General features: G+C 42.0%; 1 protein-coding gene across 1 annotated transcript in view; it reads left to right on the top strand.

The window, feature by feature from the left end:
* LOC138096809 (cytochrome P450 2B4-like) overlaps positions 1-21,175 on the top strand; it is a 41,658-nt gene that overhangs the window by 19,760 nt on the left and 723 nt on the right. The window contains exons 8-10 of the mRNA XM_068993072.1: positions 1,805-1,946; positions 6,959-7,151; positions 17,733-17,872. Coding sequence (XP_068849173.1) covers positions 1,805-1,946; positions 6,959-7,151; positions 17,733-17,872 — 475 coding nt within the window. The remainder of the gene's footprint in view (positions 1-1,804; positions 1,947-6,958; positions 7,152-17,732; positions 17,873-21,175) is intronic.

The following is a 21,175-nucleotide window of genomic DNA, read 5'->3' as shown; positions in this document are numbered from 1 at the left end:
TCCCAGCAATCTTGATTCCAGCTTGTACTCCTTCCAGCCCAGCGTTTCTCATGATGTACTCTGCATATATGTTAAATAAGCAGCATGACAATATACAGCCTTGACGTACTCCTTTTCCTATTTGGAACCAGTCTGTTGTCCCATGTCCAGTTCTAACTTCTGCCTCCTGACCTGCATGTAGGTTTCTCAAGAGGCAGGTCAGGTGGTCTGGTATTCCCATCTCTCTCAGAATTTTCCACAGTTTATTGTCATCCACATAGTCAAAGGCTTTGGCATAGTCAATAAAGCAGAAATAGATGTTTTTCTGGAACTCTCTTGCTTTTTCCATGATCCAGCAGATGTTGGCAATTTGATCTCTGGTTCCTCTGCCTTTTCTAAAACCAGTTTGAGCATCTGGAAGTTCACGGTTCATGTATGGCCGAAGCCTGGCTTGGAGAATTTTGAGCATTACTTTACTAGTGTGTGAGATGAGTGCAATTGTGTGGTAGTTTCAGCATTCTTTGGTATTGCCTTTCTTTGGGATTAGGATGAAAACTGACCTTTTCCAGTCTTGTGGCCACTGATGAGTTTTTCAAATTTGCTGGCATATTGAGTGCAGCACTTTCACAGCATCACCTTTCAGGATTTGAAATAGCTCAACTGGAATTCCATCACCTCCACTAGCTTTGTTCATAGTGATGCTTTCTATGGCCCACTTGACTTCACATTCCAAGATGTCTGGTTCTAGATGAGTGATCACACCATCGTGATTATCCAGGTCATGAAGATCTTTTTTGTACAGTTCTTCTGTGTATTCTTGCCATCTCTTCTTAATATCTTCTGCTTTTATTAGGTCCAGACCATTTCTGTCCTTTATCGAGCCCATCTTTGCATGAAATGGTCCCTTGGTATCTCTAATTTTCTTGACGAGATCTCTAGTCTTTCCCATTCTGTTGTTTTCCTCTATTTCTTTGCATTGATTGCTGAAGAAGGCTTTCTTATCTCTTCTTGCTATTCTTTGGAACTCTGCATTCAGATGCTTGTATCTTTCCTTTTCTCCTTGCCTTTTCGCTTCTCTTCTTTTCACAGCTATTTGTAAGGCTTCCACAGACAGCCATTTTGCTTTTTTGCATTTCTTTTCCATGGGGATGGTCTTGATCCCTGTCTCCTGTACAATGTCATGAACCTCATGCCATAGTTCATCAGGCACTCCACCTATCAGATCTAGGCCCTTAAATCTATTTCTCACTTCCACTGCATAATCATAAGGGATTTGATTTAGGTCATGACCAACCTAGGCAGCATATTAAAAAGCAGAGACATTACTTTGTCAACAAAGGTCCATCTGGTCAAAGCTACAGTTTTTCCAGTAGTCATGTATGCATGTGAGAGTTGGACTATAAAGAAAGCTGAGCACCAAAGAATTGATGCTTTTGAACTGTGGTATTGAAGAAGAGTCTTGAGAGTCCCTTGGACTGCAAAGGCGATTCAACCAGTCCATCCTAAGGGAAATCAGTCCTGAGTGTTCATTGGAAGACTGATGTTGAAGCTGAAACTCCAATACTTTGGCCATCTGATGCTAAGAGGTGACTCATTGGAAAAGACCCTGATGCTGGCAAAGATTGAGGGCGGGAGGAGAAGGGGACGACAGAAGATGAGATGGTTGAAAAGCATCACCAACTCAATAGAGGTGAGTTTGATTAAACTCTGGGAGTTGGTTATGGACAAGGAGGCCCTAATGTCCATGGGGTCACAAAGAGTCAGACACCACAGAATGACTGAATTGATGAACTGATGATTCCACTTGTTTTTAACATCCTCTTAGGGCATTACCGTGTACCCCATCCTGAGCTCTGCCCTCCATGACCCACGCCACTTTGAGAAGCCAAATGCCTTCTATCCTGGCCACTTCCTGGATGCGCAGGGCAACTTCAAGAAGCCAGAAGTCTTCATCCCATTCTCCATGGGTAAGTCATGCTCTTTCTTCCCCATGAAAATGCCTGCTCACTCACGCTCTGTGTGTGACTCTCTTTCTTGATCCAACTCTAAACACCAGGTGAACGTTTCTGGGGAAAAATGACAATTCCGAAGGATAGAGAGAGACATCTTACAGAAACAAAGATAGTGTAAAGGGGAAAAGAAGAGATGAGGTATGATGGAGGAGGAAGATGGAGACTCAGTGATAAAGTGACAGCACAGACACACACTTGCACACTCAAAATAACAGACAAATAAGTGATCCATTACCAAGCACATGTTATGTGCTGAAATCAGGGAAGGGAATTTTTCACATGTTCTCTGAAAATGAAAATAACCATTATTTTTCTAATTTATACAAAGCAAGAAAGAATAAAATTCAATTTGAAAATCACCTGTAACTTACCACTCAACCACACTTATTAATAACAGAAGATGTCCTTTTTTTTAGCATGTATACAAACACAAAGGTTTAGATGGATAGATAGGTAGATAAATAGTTACATACATGGATACACAGATAGATACATAGACAATAGGTAAGAAAATGAAAGAATAGTAAAAAGAAAGGAAGATAAAAGATGGAAGATTCAGTGATTTATTCCTTGTTTGTCAGTTGTTAATCCAAGCCATGGACTAGCGAGAGGTTCAGAAGGCACTTAAAGAACAGAGATTTAAGGAATATTCGTTCTTGGATTTGCATGTGTGCCCTGATCCAATGAGATTTTCCGTGTGGTTCAGTGATAAGAAATCCACCCGCCAATGCAGGAGACACAGGTTCAATCCCTGGGTCAGGAATATCCCCTGGAGAAGGAAAGGGCAACTCACTCCAATATTCTTGCCTGGGAAATCCCAAGGACAGAGGAGCCTGGTGGGCTACAGGCCATGGGGTCACAAAAGAGTCAGACACGACTGAGCAACTATACAACAACTTAATTCAACCATCTATAAAATAATTCAACTTTTAGTTACTGACTTGAAATTTATCATATCTAAAAAATTTCAATCTGAGTAGATATAAATCTGGTTCATTTACTGATCTGTCTTTCTAGCTATATAATACTGCTTGACCATTTCTACCCAAGAAATATGTTTTAATATTTTACAGTTGCTAGTCTCTCTGTATTACTCTTCTTCTATAGATAGTTTTATGGTTATTTTTTTTAACATATTTTGTGTTTCTTCCAAGTATACTTTGGAATTATTATGTCAAAGTCTCAAAAACTCCCCCTGGAATTTTATTAAGATTAATCTGAATTTGTAGTTTACATTGAATAACTTTGACAGCTTTACAAATTCAAATAACTTTGACAGCCCAGTCAAGAAGAAGGGCTTCCCAGGTGGCTCAGTGGTAAAGAATATGCCTGCCTATGCAGGAGACATGGGTTCAATTCCTTGGTTGGGAAGATCCCCTGGAGGAAGAGATGGTAACCCACTCCAGTATTCTTGCCTGGGAAACTCCATGGACAGAAGAGCCTGGCAAGCTACAGTCTGTGGACTCACAAAAAGTTGGACAGGACTGAGCACACACACAGTCAAGATGATAGCATTTCTTTGAATCACCTCTATATCAGTTGAATTTTTTTAAAAACTAGGTTTTGAATACTTCTAGCTAGATTTATTCCTAAGAAACACGAGAAGAGATTGTTGCTATTGCTGATAGAACCTCTTTTTCAGCTCAGGCTGCCATAATAAAAGGCTGTAGACTGGATGGCTTACACAACAGAAATTCATCTCCTCATATTTCTGGAGGCTGGAGGTCTGCTCTCAGAGAGCCAGCATGGTCAAGTTCTCGTGGGGTCTGTCTTCTGGCTCACACACAGCCGCCGTCTTGCTGTGACCTCACGCGGTAGAGTGAGGGCTCTGGTATCACTTCCTCTTCTTATAAGAACTCAATCCCTTGGAATTGTTTTTACCACATGAGAGCATTCTTTCTCCTTGCCTCCCTCCATTCCTTCCTTCCTTTCTTCCTCTTTAGTACCTTTTTCTTCTGATTATAAAGCTAATGTATTGTTGAAAGTTTAGAGAATACAAAACGGTATAATTTTTAAACAAACATAAAAGAATGCTATTCCCTCATGGAGGCCTAAGGAGCTTTTCTAATGAGCTTATCTAAACCTTATGGGCTTCTCAGGTGGTGCTAGTGGTAAAGAACTTGCCTGCCAATGCAGGAGAGGTAAAAGACACAAACAGATTCGATCCTTGGGTTGGGAAGATCCCTAGGAGGAGGGCATGGCAACCCACTCCAGTATTCTTGCCTGGAGAATCCCATGGACAGAGGAGCCTGGCAGGCTACAGTCCATAGGTCGCAAACAGTCCAACACAACAGAAGTCACTTAGCAAACATGTATGCAAAGCTAATAACCAGACTTTGCTGGTGGTCAAGTGGTTAAGACCCCGGACTACCACTGCAGCGGGCAATGGATTCCATCCCTGGTCCGGGAGCTAAGATGTCATGTGCCATGAGGGGTGGCCAAAAAGAAAAGATCAACCCAATTACTTTCTAATATCCTTTCTCTAAATACCATTGCATTGGGAGTTAGGGGCTGCAACATATAAATTCTGAAAGGACATGATTAAGTTCACAGCAATTTTTTGATGTAGCATTTTAAGTTTTTAGAGTAGGTATATTAGAATAGGTATATCAGAAATCCACTGGTATTTTGAAATGTATATTTCTGTCATAACCAGACAATTTCCTTATATTACTTTTACAACTAACCATTTTTCATTCTCTTGGGTTTTCCAAATAATTGGTGTTAGCATCTGCAAATGATGATATTTTGACTTTTTGTTTCTTGTGTTAAAGTCACATGTTTTCCCGAATATCATGAGCTAGTACCTCTGGAATCATGTGAAGTAATAGTAGTGACAGCAAAAGTAGTGACTTCTAACTTTAAGGAGAATATTTTTATTTTCTCTCTTAAGCTTACTGATGGCTATGATCTATTCCAGATATTTTATGGCTATTCTAACATATTTTGTTATTCAGTCAATAAGTCATGTCTGACTTTTTGTGACCCCATGAACTGCATCATGCCAGGCTTCCCTGTCCTTCACTATCTTCCAGAGTTTGCTCAAACTCATGTCCATTGAGTCAGTGATCCTACCATATATTTTCTCAATTCTATTCTCTTTTTCTGGCCACAATGCACATTTTGTGGGCTCTTAGATCTCTGACTGGGAATTGAACATGGGTCCTCTGCAGTGAAAATGGACTGCCAGAGAAGGTCCCAATATTTCTCAACTCTAAATGAAATTAAGGAAAGATCTTTTTAATCTCTATTTTACAACAAGCTTTTATTTTTTGACTGGACTGCCAGAGAAGGTCCCAATATTTCTCAACTCTAAATGAAATTAAGGAAAGATCTTTTTAATCTCTATTTTACAACAAGCTTTTATTTTTTGAAAAATTTGATCAGGATGTTATATTGAGTATTAATAATCTTTTCAGCTCCTGTCAAGATGATCAAATTGCTTTTCTCCTTTGATGTCTGAGTGTTGACTCATTCTCTGTCTTGTAGAATTGGAAAAAGAGAGGCTCAGGGTTCAGGGGACTTGCCCAAGCCCCTGTATAGAGTCATGATCTACAGAGGTCAGGGCAGGGCTAAGGTGTGATAAACTCTCTGAACATTTCAGCAACTTAGAGCCAAAAGATTGTTTTCCTGATCATGCAACATGCCCATCCCAGACCATCACAGTCATGTAGAAAAGGGAGTTAACGGGGATTCTATCCTGAAACATGAAGACACAGGGAAAACAGCATGACCCGCATAAGTTTAGCCCCCACTTCACGGGACTAAGAAAACCCCATCCAAGTTCAATGTGGCTGAGATATTATACACCCAGAGATGATCTATGAATACTTATGAAGCATAGTGAACTTAACCACACACACAAGGCAGCTCTCTGGGCTCCTTTCCTTCCCATGAGACTGCAGGTTAATAGGATATAGTGGAAACTCTAGCCCAGCCCAGGGACATGCTGGCCTCACCCTTGGTTATTCCAGTGGACACAGCCTGTGCTGAAGTCAGTGGATACTCAGGGCTCCACCTCGATGGGACAGTTTGTGGTGGTCAACGTCATCGTGCAGGAAGATATGAGTAGGTGTTATAAGAGTCAGAAAAATGTGGGTGAAGGTGGACAGAGTGCTATTCAAGTCTTTATAAGTATGAAGTGGGCATGGCCAGTCAGAACCTCCACAGGTTGGGGCATGGGGATTGGGTCTGGGAGGCTGGCTTTGTTGGCTGCTGATCGTGGGTAGGACCAGGGGGCTGGGAGGAGGGTCAAGGTGGCCAGAACAGTGCGGACACTGAGAGGTTTAGAGCAAATGATCAGATGTAGGTCGATATTTGATCAGCCAGGTGCCCGCCTGCTCCAGGACAGGCCAGAAGTTTCAGCTCCCCTGAACCCCTCTCTCATGGTCCTCATCCCTAGAGCATACTGCCACAGATTTCTCCAGCATTTTCACATTTTTTTCTCATAAATTGGCTTAGTTGATAGTATACTTAACCAAAGACACACAAAAAAATGAAAGAACTTCAGACACGAAAGGACTTGGTACCAGGAGGGACAGAGGAGGGCACTGTACTGGATAATCCCAGAGGAGGCAGAACTGAAATATAACTGAGATAGAAATGTGCGAACACTGCTCACCCTATGCCCGCCCCTACTCTCAGCCCCTACTAATGTTGTTGGTGTTGTTGGTACTGAGGACAAGAATAGGATCAGAACACCTCGCATGTAAATCTATGTAAATGAACATGCAAATATCCTGGGGTTTCAGGGAGTGGGGCAACCAAGTGTTCTCAAGTTCAGCTTCATGTTGATAAACTTTTACTTTTTGCTTATCACCATCTACTCTGCACACTCCTGCCCTCCTCCTTCTTCAAGTTGAAATAGCTTATTCAGCCCTCAACTTCTGTGCTGTGTGACTCCAAAATAGCTCCCTTAACCTCTCTGATCTTATCCTCCAATGATACTCCCTCCCTTACACCCTCAGGAAAACGCCTCTGTCTGGGTGAGAGCTTGGCCCGCTCAGAGCTCTTCCTCTTCTTGACCACTCTGCTGCAGAACTTCTCTTTGGGGTCTCCCAAGGCCCCTGAAGACATCGACCTCACGCCCAGGGAGAACGGGCTGGGGAGACCGCCTCCTTTGTTCCAGGTCCGCTTCCTACCCCGCAGAGGAGGGGGAGGGCAAGAAGAAGCACAGATGTCCTCTGAGTCCTTGCATCCAGCCCCTGCCTCTGTCCAGAATTAACATGTGCAGGCTCCACCCTGCTCACTTTCTCCTGTGGAAAGTCCCTTTTGTGGTCTCTCTATCCATCCTGCTGTAGTCGCCACTTATTGCTAGATGGCCTGCACTGTTGCCTGAGGATATTTCAGGGTCAAGAAATATGGGCTGGACTTCCCTGGTGGTCCAGTGGTAAAAAATCCACCTACCAGTGCAGAGGACATAGATTCAGTTCCTGATTCGGAAAGATTCCACATGCCACGAGGCAACTGGGCCTGTGTGTCACAAGTGCTGAAGCCCTTGCTCTAGAGCCTGTGCTCCGCAACAAGAGAGGCCACCTCAATGAGAAACTCGAGCAGCGCAATTAGAGAGTAGCCTCCAACTGCCACAACTAAAGAGAAAGCCCACGTGCTGCAACAAAGATCCAAGTGCAGCCAAAAACAAACAAATAAATAAAATTTTCTAAAAAAGAATTACCTTCAATAACTTAGTGTTACCACCATCCCTAGAACAGTTAGGGTAACTAAGGCCCCAGAGGAGGGCAAGATTTAGAGCCAAGCTTGCCCAGAACAGCAGCATCAGCACCAGATCTCCTGCCTCCCTTGCCTTGTCTCCATCAGCTCTGCATACCCCTGCCCTCCTCCCCCGTTGAATTGAAATGACTAATTCAGCCCTCAACTTCTGCACTGCATGACTCCAAAATAGCTCTTTTACCTCTCTGATCTTATCCTCCAAAATCAGTGAAACCAAAATAAAGTTCTGTTCTTTCTGGACAATGGCTATCTGTGCTGCCTATCTCTCTCTCTTTTTAGGTAAAATTTGCATATTGTAACATTAACCACAGCTATTTTAAGGTGTACATTTCAATGGCACTTAGTCCAATCATAATGTTGTGTAAGGATCAATTCCATATATTTCAAAACATTTTCATCATCCCATAACAAAACTCCATCCTGCTAAAATACGTCAGTCTCCAGTTCTCTCCTCCCACTGACCCCCAACAACCATTAGTGTGCCTTTTTTTCACATGAATCTACCTATTCTGGAAATTTCAAATAAATAGCATCATACAGTAAGTGATTGTCTCTGGGTCTTTCATTTAGCTTAATGTTATCAGGATTGAACCATATTGTAGCAGGTATCAGTACATCATTCATTTTATGGCCAAATAGTATTCCATTGTGTGGAAATACCATACAATGTGTATTTTGTGTATTCATTCATCAGTTTATTGACATGCGGGTTCCTTCCACCTTTTGGGTGTTGTAAATGGAGCTGCTAGGAACATTCGAGAACAGGGATACCCTATTTTTGTTTTACTCTCTATCAGGGTAATGGAAGGAAGGTGTTCTTCACCTTTCAATCTCTTGCCTTTTGGTTTGATGATTTTCTTTTGGGTTGTGCTTACATTCCTTTCTTTCTAGGTTTTTTTTTTTAATCTAATATAGACTTTTAATTTATTGTTATTATGGAGTTCCTGTATGTTGACTTATATCTATATACACTTATTTCAAACTGATAATTAAGTTTATTTATATTTACATTTTTAAAATGACTTAAATGTTTATATTTAAGTCATTTAAGTCCTTTTGCAGTCTAAAAAAATCTACCTTTTTTACTTCCTTCCTTCACATTTTACATTTTTCATGCCATATTTTTACATCTTGATATCTATCTCTTAACTGTTTATTGTAGTTAGAGTTAATTTTACAGGTTTTGTCTTCTAACCTTTTTATAATACTAGCTTACTTAAGTGGTTGATCCACAGCTTTTACTAGTCAGATTTTTTTCCTTCCTTTTAAATTCTTACTTCCTATAAAAAGTTACTATGTTGTAACCTTTTCTTTTTCACTTAAGACCCTTTAATGCTTCTTGTAAGTTCAGTTTAGTATTGATGAACTCTTACTTTTTTGCTTGTCTGCAACACTCTTTATCTCTCCTTCAGCTCTGAGTGATAACCTTACTGGGCAGAGTATCCTAGGTTGCAGTGTTTTCCCTTCAGCACTTTGACCATATCACGTCATTTCCTTCTGGCTTGCAAAAAATCTGCAGAAAAATCAACTGATAGTCTTAAAGTCTCTTGTGACTTTTTGTTCTTCTCTTGCTGCCTTGAAAATTCTTTAATTTTGCCATTTTAACTATGATACATCTTGGTGTGGATTTCTTTGGGTTCATCTTCTTTGGGACTCTCCATGCTTCCTGTACTTGGAAATCTGTTTCCTTCTTCAGCTTCTGGAAGTTTTCCACTACAATGCTATCAAAGACATTCTACCCCTTTCTCTCTCTTCTCCTTATGGGACCTCTATTATGTGAATGTTAGTATGCTTGATGTCCCAGAGCTATCTTAAACTATCCTCTTTTTTTAAAATTTGTTTTTCTTATTGCTGTCCTGATTGGACAGCTATCTTCCAGATAGCTTCTGCATTCTTCCATATAACCTAGTGCTGTGATTGGGAGTAAGTAACCCAACCATGCATGCTCTTTAGAAGCAAAGTCTTATAGCCCTCTGGTGAGCCCTGCTGGTTTTCAAACCAGCTAAGGGGACTTGTCTTTCCTGTGTTGGACCCCAGGGCTGGGTGCCCTTACTCCCCCTACAGATAGACTATATTTCCTATGCTACAGATGTCCAGCTTGGACATATGACTTACTTTGGCCAATGGAATACAAGCAGAAGTGTTGAGTGTTATCACAGTGAAAGCTGTAAGAGCCATTGCATAGTCTGCCATCATCCCTCTTTTAACTCTGTTGCTAGACAAGCAAAATCCCCAATAGAGCCTGTCTCTTCCGCTGAGTCCCCAAATGAAGAAGACGTGCAGTAGAATCTCTTGTTGACTTCCCATAAAAATAAATGTGACCAAGAAATATGCTTAGCTCTTGTAGGCAATTGAGATTCTGGGATTGTTTGTTCAGTCAGTCAGTCAGTTCAGTCACTCAGTCGTGTCTGACTCTTTGCCACCCCATGAATCGCAGCACGCCAGGACTCCCTGTCCATCACCAACTCCCGGAGTCTACTCAAACTCGGAGTCGGTGATGCCATCCAGCCATCTCATCCTCTGTCGTCCCCTTCTCCTCCTGCCCTCAATCCCTCCCAACATCAGGGTCTTTTCAAATGAGTCAACTCTTCGCCAAGGTGGCCAAAGTATTGGAGTTTCAGCTTTAGCATCAGTCCTTCCAATGAACACCCAGGACTGATCTCTTTTAGGATGGACTGGTTGGACCTCCTTGCAGTCCAAGGGACTCTCAAAGAGTCTTCTCCAACACCACAGTTCAAAAGTATCAGTTCTTCAAAGCTCAGCTTTCTTCACAGTCCAACTCTCACATCCATACATGATCAGTGGAAAAACCATAGCCTTAACTAGACAGACCTTTTTTGGCAAAGTAATGTCTCTGCTTTTCAATATGCTATCTAGGTTGGTCATAACTTTCCTTCCAAGGAGTAAGCATCTTTTAATTTCATGGCTGCAATCACCATCCACAGTGATTTTGGAGCCCCAAAAGATAAAGTTTGACACCTTTTCTCCATCTATTTCCCATGAAGTGATGGGACCAGATGCCATAATCTTATTTTTCTGAATGTTGAGCTTTAAGCCAACTTTTTCACTCTCCTCTTTCACTTGCATCAAGAGGCTTTTTAGTTCCTCTTCACTTTCTGCCATAAGGATGGTGTCATCTGCATATCTGAGGTTATTGAGATTTCTCCCGGCAATCTTGATTCCAGCTTGTGCTTCTTCCAGCCCAGTGTTTCTCATGATGTACTCAGCACTTCCCTGGTGGCTCAGATGGTTAAGCGCCTGTCTACAATGTGGGAGACCTGGGTTCGATCCCTGGGTCAGGAAGATCCCCTGGAGAAGGAAATGTCAATCCACTCCAGTACTATTGCCTGGAAAATCCCATGGATAGAGGAGCCTGGAAGGCTACAGCCCATGGGGTCGCAAAGAGTCGGACACGACTGAGCGACTTTACCTTACCTTACCTTACCTTACCTTACCTTACCTTACTCTGCATATAAGTTAAATAAGCAGCATGACAATATACAGCCTTGACATACTCCTTTTCCTATTTGGAGCCAGTCTGTTGTTCCATGTCCAGTTCTAAGTTGCTTGCTGACCTGCATATAGGTTTCTCAAGAGGCAGGTCAGGTGGTCTGGTATTCCCATCTCTTTCAGAATTTTCCACAGTTTATTGTGATCCACACAATAAGGCTTATCCACAATAAGGCTTTGGCATAGTCAATAAAGCAGAAATAGATGTTTTTCTGGAACTCTCTTGCTTTTTCCATGATCCAGCGGATGTTGGCAATTTGATCTCTGGTTCCTCTGTCTTTTCTAAAACCAGCTTGAACATCAGAAAGTTCACAGTTCACGTATTGCTGAAGCCTGGCTTGGAGAATTTTGAGTATTACTTTACTAGTGTGTGAGATAAGTGTAATGTGCAGTAGTTTGAGCATTCTTTGGCATTGCCTTTCTTTGGGATTAGGATGAAAACTGACCTTTTCCAGTCCTGTGGCCACTGCTGAGTTTTCCAAACTTGCTGGCATATTCAGTGCAGCACTTTCACAGCATCATCTTTCAGGATTTGAAATAGCTCAACTGGAATTCCATCACCTCCACTAGCTTTGTTCATAGTGATGCTTTCTAAGGCCCACTTGATTTCACATTCCAGGATGTCTGGCTCTAGGTGAGTGATCACACCATCATGATTATCTGGGTCGTGAAGCTCTTTTTTGTACGGTTCTTCTGTGTATTCTTGCCACCTCTTCTTAATATCTTCTGCTTTTGTTAGGTCCAGATCATTTCTGTCCTTTATCGAGCCCATCTTTGCATGAAATGTTCCCTTGGTATCTCTAATTTTCTTGAAGAGATCTCTAGTCTTTCCCATTCTGTTGTTTTCCTCTATTTCTTTGCATTGATCACTGAGGAAGGCTTTCTTTTCTGTCCTTGCTATTGTTTGGAACTCTGCATTCAAATAGGAATATCTTTCTTTTTCTCCTTTGCTTTTTGCTTCTCTTCTTTTCACAGCTATTTGTAAGGCCTCCCCAGACAGCCATTTTGCTTTTTTGCATTTCTTTTCCATGGGGATGGTCTTGATCCCTGTCTCCTGTACAATGTCACGAACCTCATTCCATAGTTCATCAGCACTCTGTCTATAAGATCTAGTCCCTTAAGTCGATTTCTCACTTCCACTGTATAATCATAAGGGATTTGATTTAGGTCATACCTGAATGGTCTAGTGGTTTTCCCTACTTTCTTCAATTTCAGTCTGAATTTGGCAATAAGGAGTTCATGATCTGAGCCACAGCCAGCTCCCGGTCTTGTTTTTGCTGACTGTTAGAGCTTCTCCATCTTTGGCTTCAAAGAATATAATCAATCTGATTTTGGTGTTGACCATCTGGTGATGTCCATGTGTAGAATCTTCTCTTGTGTTGTTAGAAGAGGGTGTTTGCTATGACCAGTGCATTCTCTTGGCAGAGCTCTGTTAGCCTTTACCCTGCTTCATTCTGTACTCCAAGGCCAAATTTTCCTATTACTCCAGGTGTTTCTTGATTTCCTACTTTTGCATTCCAGTCCCCCTATAATGAAAAGGACATCTTTTGGGGGTGTTAGTTCTATAAGTTCTTGTAGGTCTTCATAGAACCATTCAACTTCAGCTTCTTCAGCATTACTAGTCAGGGCATAGACTTGTATTACCATGATATTGAATGGTTTGCCTTGGAAACGAACAGAGACCATTCTGTCGTTTCTGAGATTGCATCCAAGTACTGCATTTAGGACTCTTGTTGACTATGATGGCTACTCCATTTCTTCTAAGGGATTCTTGCCCACAGTAGTAGATATAACGGTCATCTGAGTAAATTCACCCATTCCAGTCCATTTTAGTTCACTGTTAGTAGGCGAGTGCCTACTGGTTTTTAAATATTTTTGGTATCATCCATGGAACGTCAGCCACAAGGGCCAATCTGGAGTGCAATGACACCCAAGGACACAACAACATCAACAATATTAACAAGAAATTAACCCCAAGGGTATGGTGTGTGTCATATATTATTTCAAAGCAACCCCACATGATGAACTAAGGGACAGAGAGGTTATATTCTTTGTCCAAAGACACACAGCTAGTAAATGGTAGGGTTGAGTTTGAAATCCAAGCACTTTAGCTCCAGATCTCACCCCTTCAGTACCTTGTTGGCCTTGCTTAAAGAAAAAAGGATCAGGAAAAAGAATAACTGGCATAGAGTAACGTGTTGGTAGGGAGATAGGAAGACCCAGACACTGGGAATCTTTGCAAGAGGAGACATTAAAAATCAACCATCCCCATCTCTGGGAGTGCTCAGATCCTGAAAATGGGTTTCACCAGAAGAGTCTCATTCACACGGTGCTCTCACTGTTCTTCGTTGGCACAGAGACCTCTAGCTCCGTTATTTGCTATGAGTTTCTACTTCTTGTCAAGAACCCTGATGTCTTAGGTGAGCTGGGCTTATGGGAGGTGTGGATGGGGGACAATTGAGGGTCTCTAAGGCCATGCTTTCCATTTCTAAGGAAGGTGGTTGGCTCATGGGATAAGACAGACACGTTCTGTCCTGAGCAGTCTGAAAAATAAAAAATCACCCTCATCAGGATTTGTAACTTGTCATAAAGATTTGCTGCAGGCAAATCTCTTTGAATTTGACAAAGCACTTTAGGGTTTACAAAATATTTTTCTATCAGCGAAGCACCTTCTGGTGTAGAAGGTGTTTGTATTTATGACGTTTTTTGTAATTTGAAAAATTCTTGGGTGACTCTATAAACTTTCTAGTTTATAAGCCAGGCTCAATACAAAGCATTACCATTTGCAATGCATTTCATCGTCTACCAACGTACACCATTTTTGCCAACTACAGTTTGATGTTGACTAAGAACTTGACTTTTTAAAGTATATTGCTGATTTACAACTAATTATAAAGCCCCTGCTGTGGTTTTCTTGTTGATGGTCTGCACATCAGACTTGGAGAAGCTCTCAAAGTTTCTTGGAGAAACTGATCAAACTCCATTATTTCCCAGGAATGAATTTAAGGCTAGAGAAGGTAGTAATTTATCTAATATCACTTAGCTGTCAGTGGCACAAAAGGATATGACATCATTTTTAGCTACAACTCATTTTTAGAAGAGTGGGGGGAAAAAAGGCATCCTTAAATGTTGAATGAATTTCTACCCACACAACCTTACCCAAGTTACCCTCTGTTATAACGTGAGTGGAAACGTCACACAAGACTCCCCCACAAAGAAGCTTCTGACTCTCTTTTTTGATGCTTTCATTGAGAAGGATGATAACCCAATATCTTACTTAGGAATTTATAAAACCCGCTCAGCGGTCTGCAGGTCATCTTAGGGCCACTGTTATGAGCATTTATTGTGTACCTTCCTCCCATCCTTCTCATTGTCAGAGACAGTCCAGGCAGAAATCGACAGAGTGATTGGTGCACACCGTCTCCCAGCCCTGGAAGATCAGGCAAAAATGCCTTATACAGAGGCCGTCATCCACAGGGTTCAGAGATTCAGTGATCTCCTCCCCTTTGGTGTGCCCCACTCAGTCATCAAAGACACTCACTTCTGGGGATATTACCTCCCTAAGGTGAGACCAGCAGGGCTACAGAATCAGTTGGAAGGTGCTGTCTGCACCCAGTCCTACGGTTGCTTGTCTGATGTAGGACTATAAGAAGAATTTTTATTTCTAGATTTTTATGGGAGAAAGGGAGATTTTGGAAAAAGATAAAAGTCCTCTCCTGTTTATTCTATCTTATCTTTTTACCTTTATAAGAGGTTAGATTTGCTGAAAAGTAACATATCTGTATTGAAATCTGTTATACAATAGAGTTAGTTTTTTAAAAGCTATTTTATCATCTCACCTTTATGTTTATATGAACTCAGGCTTATATATACCCACTTGTTACTGTTATTGTTCAGTCACTAAGTCTGACTCTTCAGGACCCCATGGACTGCAGCATGCCAGGCTCCTCTGTCCTCCACTATCTCCCAGAGTTTGCTCAAATTCATATCCACTGAGTCAGTGATGCTATCTAACCATCTCACCCTCTGCTGCGCCCTTCTCCTTTGCCTTCAATCTTTCCCGGCATCAGGGTCTTTTCCAATGAGTCAGCTCTTCGCATCAGGTAGTCAATGTATTGGAGCTTCAGCATCAGTCCTTCCAATGAATATTCAGGGTTGATTTCCTTTAGGATTGACTGGTTTGAGTTCCTTGCAGTCCAAGGGACTCTCAAGAGTCTTCTCCAGCCCTACAATTTGAAAGCATCAATTCTTTCACACTCAGCCTTCTTCTTGGTCCAACACTCACATCTGTATGTGGCTACTAACTTCCAGATGTTCAAGCTGGTTTTAGAAAAGGCAGAGGAACCAGAGATCAAATTGCCAACATCTGCTGGATCATTGAAAAAGCAAGTGAGTTCCAGAAAAACATCTATTTCTGCTTTATTAACTATGCCAAAACCTTTGACTGTGTGGATCACAATAAACTGTGGAAAATTCTGAAACAGATGGGAATACCAGACCACCTGACCTGCCTCTTGAGAAACCTATATGCAGATCAGGAAGCAACAGTTAGAACTGGACATGGAACAATTGACTGGTTCCAAATAGGAAAAGGAGTACGTCAAGGCTGTATATTGTCACCCTGCTTATTTATCTTATATGCAGAGTACATCATGAGAAATGCTGGGCTGGAAGAAGCACAAGCTGGAATCAAGATTGCCGAGAGAAATCTCAATAACCTCAGATATGCAGATGACATCACCCTTATGGCAGAAAGTGAAGAGGAACAAAACAGCCTCTTGATGAAAGTGAAAGAGGAGAGTGAAAAAGTTGGCTTAAAGCTCAACATTCAGAAAACGAAGATCATGGAGTCTGGCCCCATCACTTCATGGGAAATAGATGGGGAAACAGTGGAAACAGTGTCAGACTTTATTTTGGGGGGCTCCAAAATCACTGCAGATGGTGACTGCAGCCATGAAATCAAAAGACGCTTACTCCTTGGAAGGAAAGTTATGACCAACCTAGACAGCATATTCAAAAGCAGAGACATTACTTTGCCAACAAAGGTCCGTCTAGTCAAGGCTATGGTTTTTCCAGTGGTCATGTATGGATGTGAGTGTTGGACTGTGAAGAAAGCTGAGTGCTGAAGAACTGATGCTTTTGAACTGTGGTGTTGGAGAAGACTCTTGAGAGTCCCTTGGACTGCAAGGAGATCCAGCCAGGGCATTCTAAAGGAGATCAGCCCTGGGTGTTCTTTGGAAGGACTGATGCTGAAGGTGAAACTCCAATACTTTGGCCACCTCATGGGAACAGTTGACTCATTGGAAAAGACCCCAGTGCTGGGAGGGATTGAGGGCAGGAGGAGAAGAGGACGACAGAGGATGAGATGGCTAGATGGTATCACCAACTCGATGGACATGAGTTTGAGTAAACTCCGGGAGTTGCTGATGGACAGGGAGGCAAAGAGTCAGACACGACTGAGCGACTGAACTGACTGACTGACTAGAAGAAAACATCGCTTTGAATATGTGGACCTTTGTCGGCAAAGTGGTGTCTCTGCTTTTTAAAACCTACCTGTCTAGGTAGCTTTCCTTCCAGGAGCATCTTTTAGTTTCGTGGCTGAAGTTACTGTCTGCAGCGATTTTCCACATACACAACAACTGACTGATACCGTGTCTGTCACTTTGCAACTTGTGTCCAGTGTGCATGTCACCTTCCCCCCTGGCCTTTAAGTCCATATCAGTACAATTTGCAACTTGTTGGTGTGTGTCTGCTGTGTGTGTATGAGTATGGCTTTCCTTTTTAATATAACAGCACACTGTATAGATAGGGGCTTCCCTGGTGACTTCCCAGGTGGCCCAGTAGTAAAGAATCTACCTGCCAGTGCAGGAGGTGCCAGGGCTGCAGGTTCAATCCCTGGGTCAGGAAGATCCCCTGGAGAAAGAAATGGCAACCCACTCCAGTATTCTTGCCTGAAGAATCCCTATGGACAGAGGAGCCTGCCAGACTACAGTTCATGGGGTCACAAAGAGTCAGTCATGACTGAGCACAGATAGCAGCATAATGTATAGATATATTATTCAGGTCGATGCCTATGGTTCTAACATTTTTTTTCATGGTAGCTTATGTTGCTGAGTATAGGTGCACCTAGGGGTGATATTTACGATGTCGATCACCCAATGGTTGATTGATACCAGCACCCATCAGATTATATTCTGGCCCTAGTCCTGGAGTCAGCTTCTTATAGGGCTCTGTTGAGTCAGATGTGAGCCTTTTAGTTGATGGATCATAAAGAAGACCAAAGGGTCTTGGGGATGAGGGATCAGGGTTGTTGGTGAGGATACCTGGAAGGATGGGACACTAGCAACCAAATGGGGGAGAGTCATTTCAATATGCCTGCCAGCAACTATAGAGCCACACAGTGGGTGAAGCTCATTATCAGCTGTCAAGACACCATAGTAGATTCAGTCAGTCTTTGTTGGTGGTCATTTGGGTCCACTTGTCTTTAACATCCTCTTACAGCATTACCATGTATCCCATCCTGAGTTCTGCCCTCCATGACCCACGCCACTTTGAGAAGCCAGATGCCTTCTACTCTGGCCACTTCCTGGATGCGCAGGGCAACTTCAGGAAGTCAGAAGTCTTCATTCCATTCCCCATGGGTAAGCCATGCTCTTTCTTCCTCAAGGGAATGCCTGCTCACTCCCGCTCTGTGTGTGACCTTCTGACTCAGTTCAGGCCCAAACACGTTTCAGCAAAAGATGAGATTTTTGAAGGACAGAGAAAGCAAGACATCTACAGAGACAAGGATAGTGGGGTGCGGTGATGGGCCGGGGGAAGGAAGGGATGAGGTATGATGAGGAAGAAAGATGAAGACTCAGTGATAGAGATAAAGTGAGAGACACAGACACACACTTGAACACAGAGAACAGACAAATAAATGATCCATTATCAAGCACCTGCTATGACCCAACAATGAAGAAAAAAAATGTGTTTACAGTTTTTCTTTCAAAATTAAAATAGCCATTTTTCTTCTAACTTACACAAATAAGGACGTAAAGTAAAAAGTTGGCATTAAAAATAACTTTTAAGTCACTGCTAAATTAGACCTGTTAATACTACAGAGGATGTCCTTTAAAATATTTTTAATATTTACACATATGCAAGGTAGGTGATCTGGGTTCGATCCCTGGATTGGGAAGATCCCCTGGAGAAGGGAACAGCTACCCACTCCAGTATTCTGGCCTGGAGAATTACATGGGCTGTATAGTCCATGAGTTTGCAAGGAGTGGGACACCACTGAGTGGCTTTCACTTTCACTCTCAAGGTATGTAACATAGATCGATAGATAGATAATGGCTAAGTAGCTGAAAGAACAGTAAAAAGAAAGAAAGGGACAGAAAGGAAAAGAAAGAAGAAAAACTCATTGATTTACTTCTTGCTAGCTAGTTTCATATTTAAAATACAAGCCAGTTTAGAATGAGATCCAGGAGAAATTAAGGAATATTTACTCCCAGAATTTTGAAGTTACCCGTAATCCATCACCTATCAAATGATTCAATTTTTAGCCACTATTTGAAATTTATATTTAAAATGTTTAATCTCCTTAGGTCTATTTCTGTTTGTTTTTTATAATGATGCATATTCACACTGACTGTCTAATTTGTCTTTTCCAGCTATATAATATTATTTGAATTATTCTATCTCTACAATGTGTTTTAATATTTTACAGGTGCCATTGCTCTTCTTTGTTCATGTAACATGTTTTATTTTTCACCCAAGCATACTTTAGAATCATTTTGTCAAAGTCTCAAAAAAAATTCCACTGGGATTTTATGAGGGTTAACCTAAATTTGTAATTTGATTCACATAGCTTTGAGAAGTCTACATGTTGAATACATCCTAGAAAAAAGATAGTGTGTCCATTTAGTCCTTCTCATATCATTGGAGGCATCTTGAACTTTTTAGCTAGGTTTCCTATATTTCTTGCTAAATTTATTGCTAAGAAACGTGGGAGGAGACTGTGGCTATTGTTTGTAGAGCCTCTTTGTCAAGTTGGGCTATGGGCTGCTATAATAAAATGCCATAGACTGGATGGTTTAACAAAAAAAATTATTTTCTCCTGGTTCTGGAAGCCACAAGTCTGCGATCAGAGTGCCAGCATGGTCAGGTTCTGGTCTTCCTGGGTTGCACACAGCCGCCATCTTGCTGTGGCCTCACATGGCAGAGTGAGGGCTCTGGTATCACTTCCTCTTCTTATAAGAATCCTCTCCCCTCAAGGGCTGGAGAGGGCAATGGCACCCCACTCCAGTACTCTTGCCTGGAAAATCCCACGGACGGAGGAGCCTGGTGGGCTGCAGTCCATGGGGTCGCTAGGAGTTGGACACGACTGAGAGACTTCGCTTTCACTTTTCACTTTCATGCATTGGAGAAGGAAATGGCAACCCACTCCAGTGTTCTTGCCTGGAGAATCCCAGGGACGGGGGAGCCTGGTGGGCTGCCGTCTCTGGGGTCGCACAGAGTCGGACACGACTGAAGCGACTTAGCAGCAGCAGCAGCTCCCCTCAAGGAGGCCCCACCCTAACGAGCTCACTTAAACTTAATTATCTTCCAAGGTCCCTTCAGAAAATATCACCGTGGGTGTTAGGACTGTAACAAATAAATTTTGGGAGGACACACTTCAGTCCAGAAACACTCTTCTAAGAACATTTTAATTGTTTTAATAAGTATATCAGAAATCCACTGAGCTTTTGGGGTGTATATGTCTGTAATAACTAAACAAACTCTTTGTATTACTTTCATAATGAACAGTGTTTCCTTTATTCTCTTGGGTTTTCCTAATAACGAGTGTTAGCATCTGTAAGTGATAATATCATGACAATTATTTCTTATGCTAAAGTCATATGTCATGTCATGTTTTCCCTAATATCAGGGGCTAGCGCCTCTGAAATCATGTAATGTAATAGCACTGATAGTGAGCAATCTTGTCCAAGTCCTAACTTTGAGAGTATTTTTATTTTCTCTATGAAGCTGAATGCTGGCTATTGCCTATTCCAGATATTTTATGACTACTCTACCAAAGGAAATATCTCTCTTCTCCCTATTTTACAAGTTCTTCTTAAAATTTTAATTTAATACTCGCATTGAGTATTCTCGATAATTTTTTCAGCTCCTGTCAAGTGATCAAAGTGTTTTTCTCCTTTGACCTCTTAAAGAAACTGTCAATGTCTGAGTATTGAATCTTTCTCTCTTGTAGAATTGGAAGAGAGAGGCCCAGGAGGGCAGAGGGCTTGCTGAAGACCCAGTAGGAAGTCATGGTCTATGTAGGTCAGGGCACAGCTAAGCTATGATAAATATGCTTAATATCTCAAGAACTAAAAGTCAAAAGTTTATTTTTCTGCTCAGGCAATATGCCCCCCGCCCCAGGTCATCACAATTGTGTAGAAATGGAGCTAGTGGGAACTCTATCCAGACACACATAGAAACAAGGAAAACAGAATAACACGCACCTGTTTAGCCCTCAGGTCATTGGACAAACAAGTCCCATCCAAGCTCAATGTGCCAGAGATGTTTATGCACCCAGAGATGTGCTGTGACTACTTATGAGCTGTAATGAACTTTGCCACACACACAAGGCAGCTCTCTGGGCTCCTTTCCTTCCCAATGAGACTGTGGGTCAACAGGATGCAGGCGAAACTGTGGCCCAGCCCAAGCACACACTGGTCCCTCTCTTGGTTATTCCAGTGGGCACAGCCTGTGCTGAAGTCAGCTGTGGATATTCAGGGCTCCACCTACATGGACACTTTTGTGATGGACACCACATGAGTGGGTGTTATGATAGAAAATGAGGCTCCAGGGTGAGCAGGGCACTATTCAAGGGTACTTATCAAGCATGATGTGGGCATGAGCAGTCAGAAGCTCCACAGGTTGGGGTGTGGGGATTGGGTCTGGGAGGCTGACTCTGT

This window comes from Capricornis sumatraensis, chromosome 20 (genome assembly GCF_032405125.1).
Source record: "Capricornis sumatraensis isolate serow.1 chromosome 20, serow.2, whole genome shotgun sequence".
NCBI classification, from domain to species: Eukaryota; Metazoa; Chordata; class Mammalia; order Artiodactyla; family Bovidae; genus Capricornis; species Capricornis sumatraensis.
The sequence above is the reverse complement of the archived record's forward strand: the minus strand, read 5'-3'. Positions and strand labels throughout refer to the sequence as shown.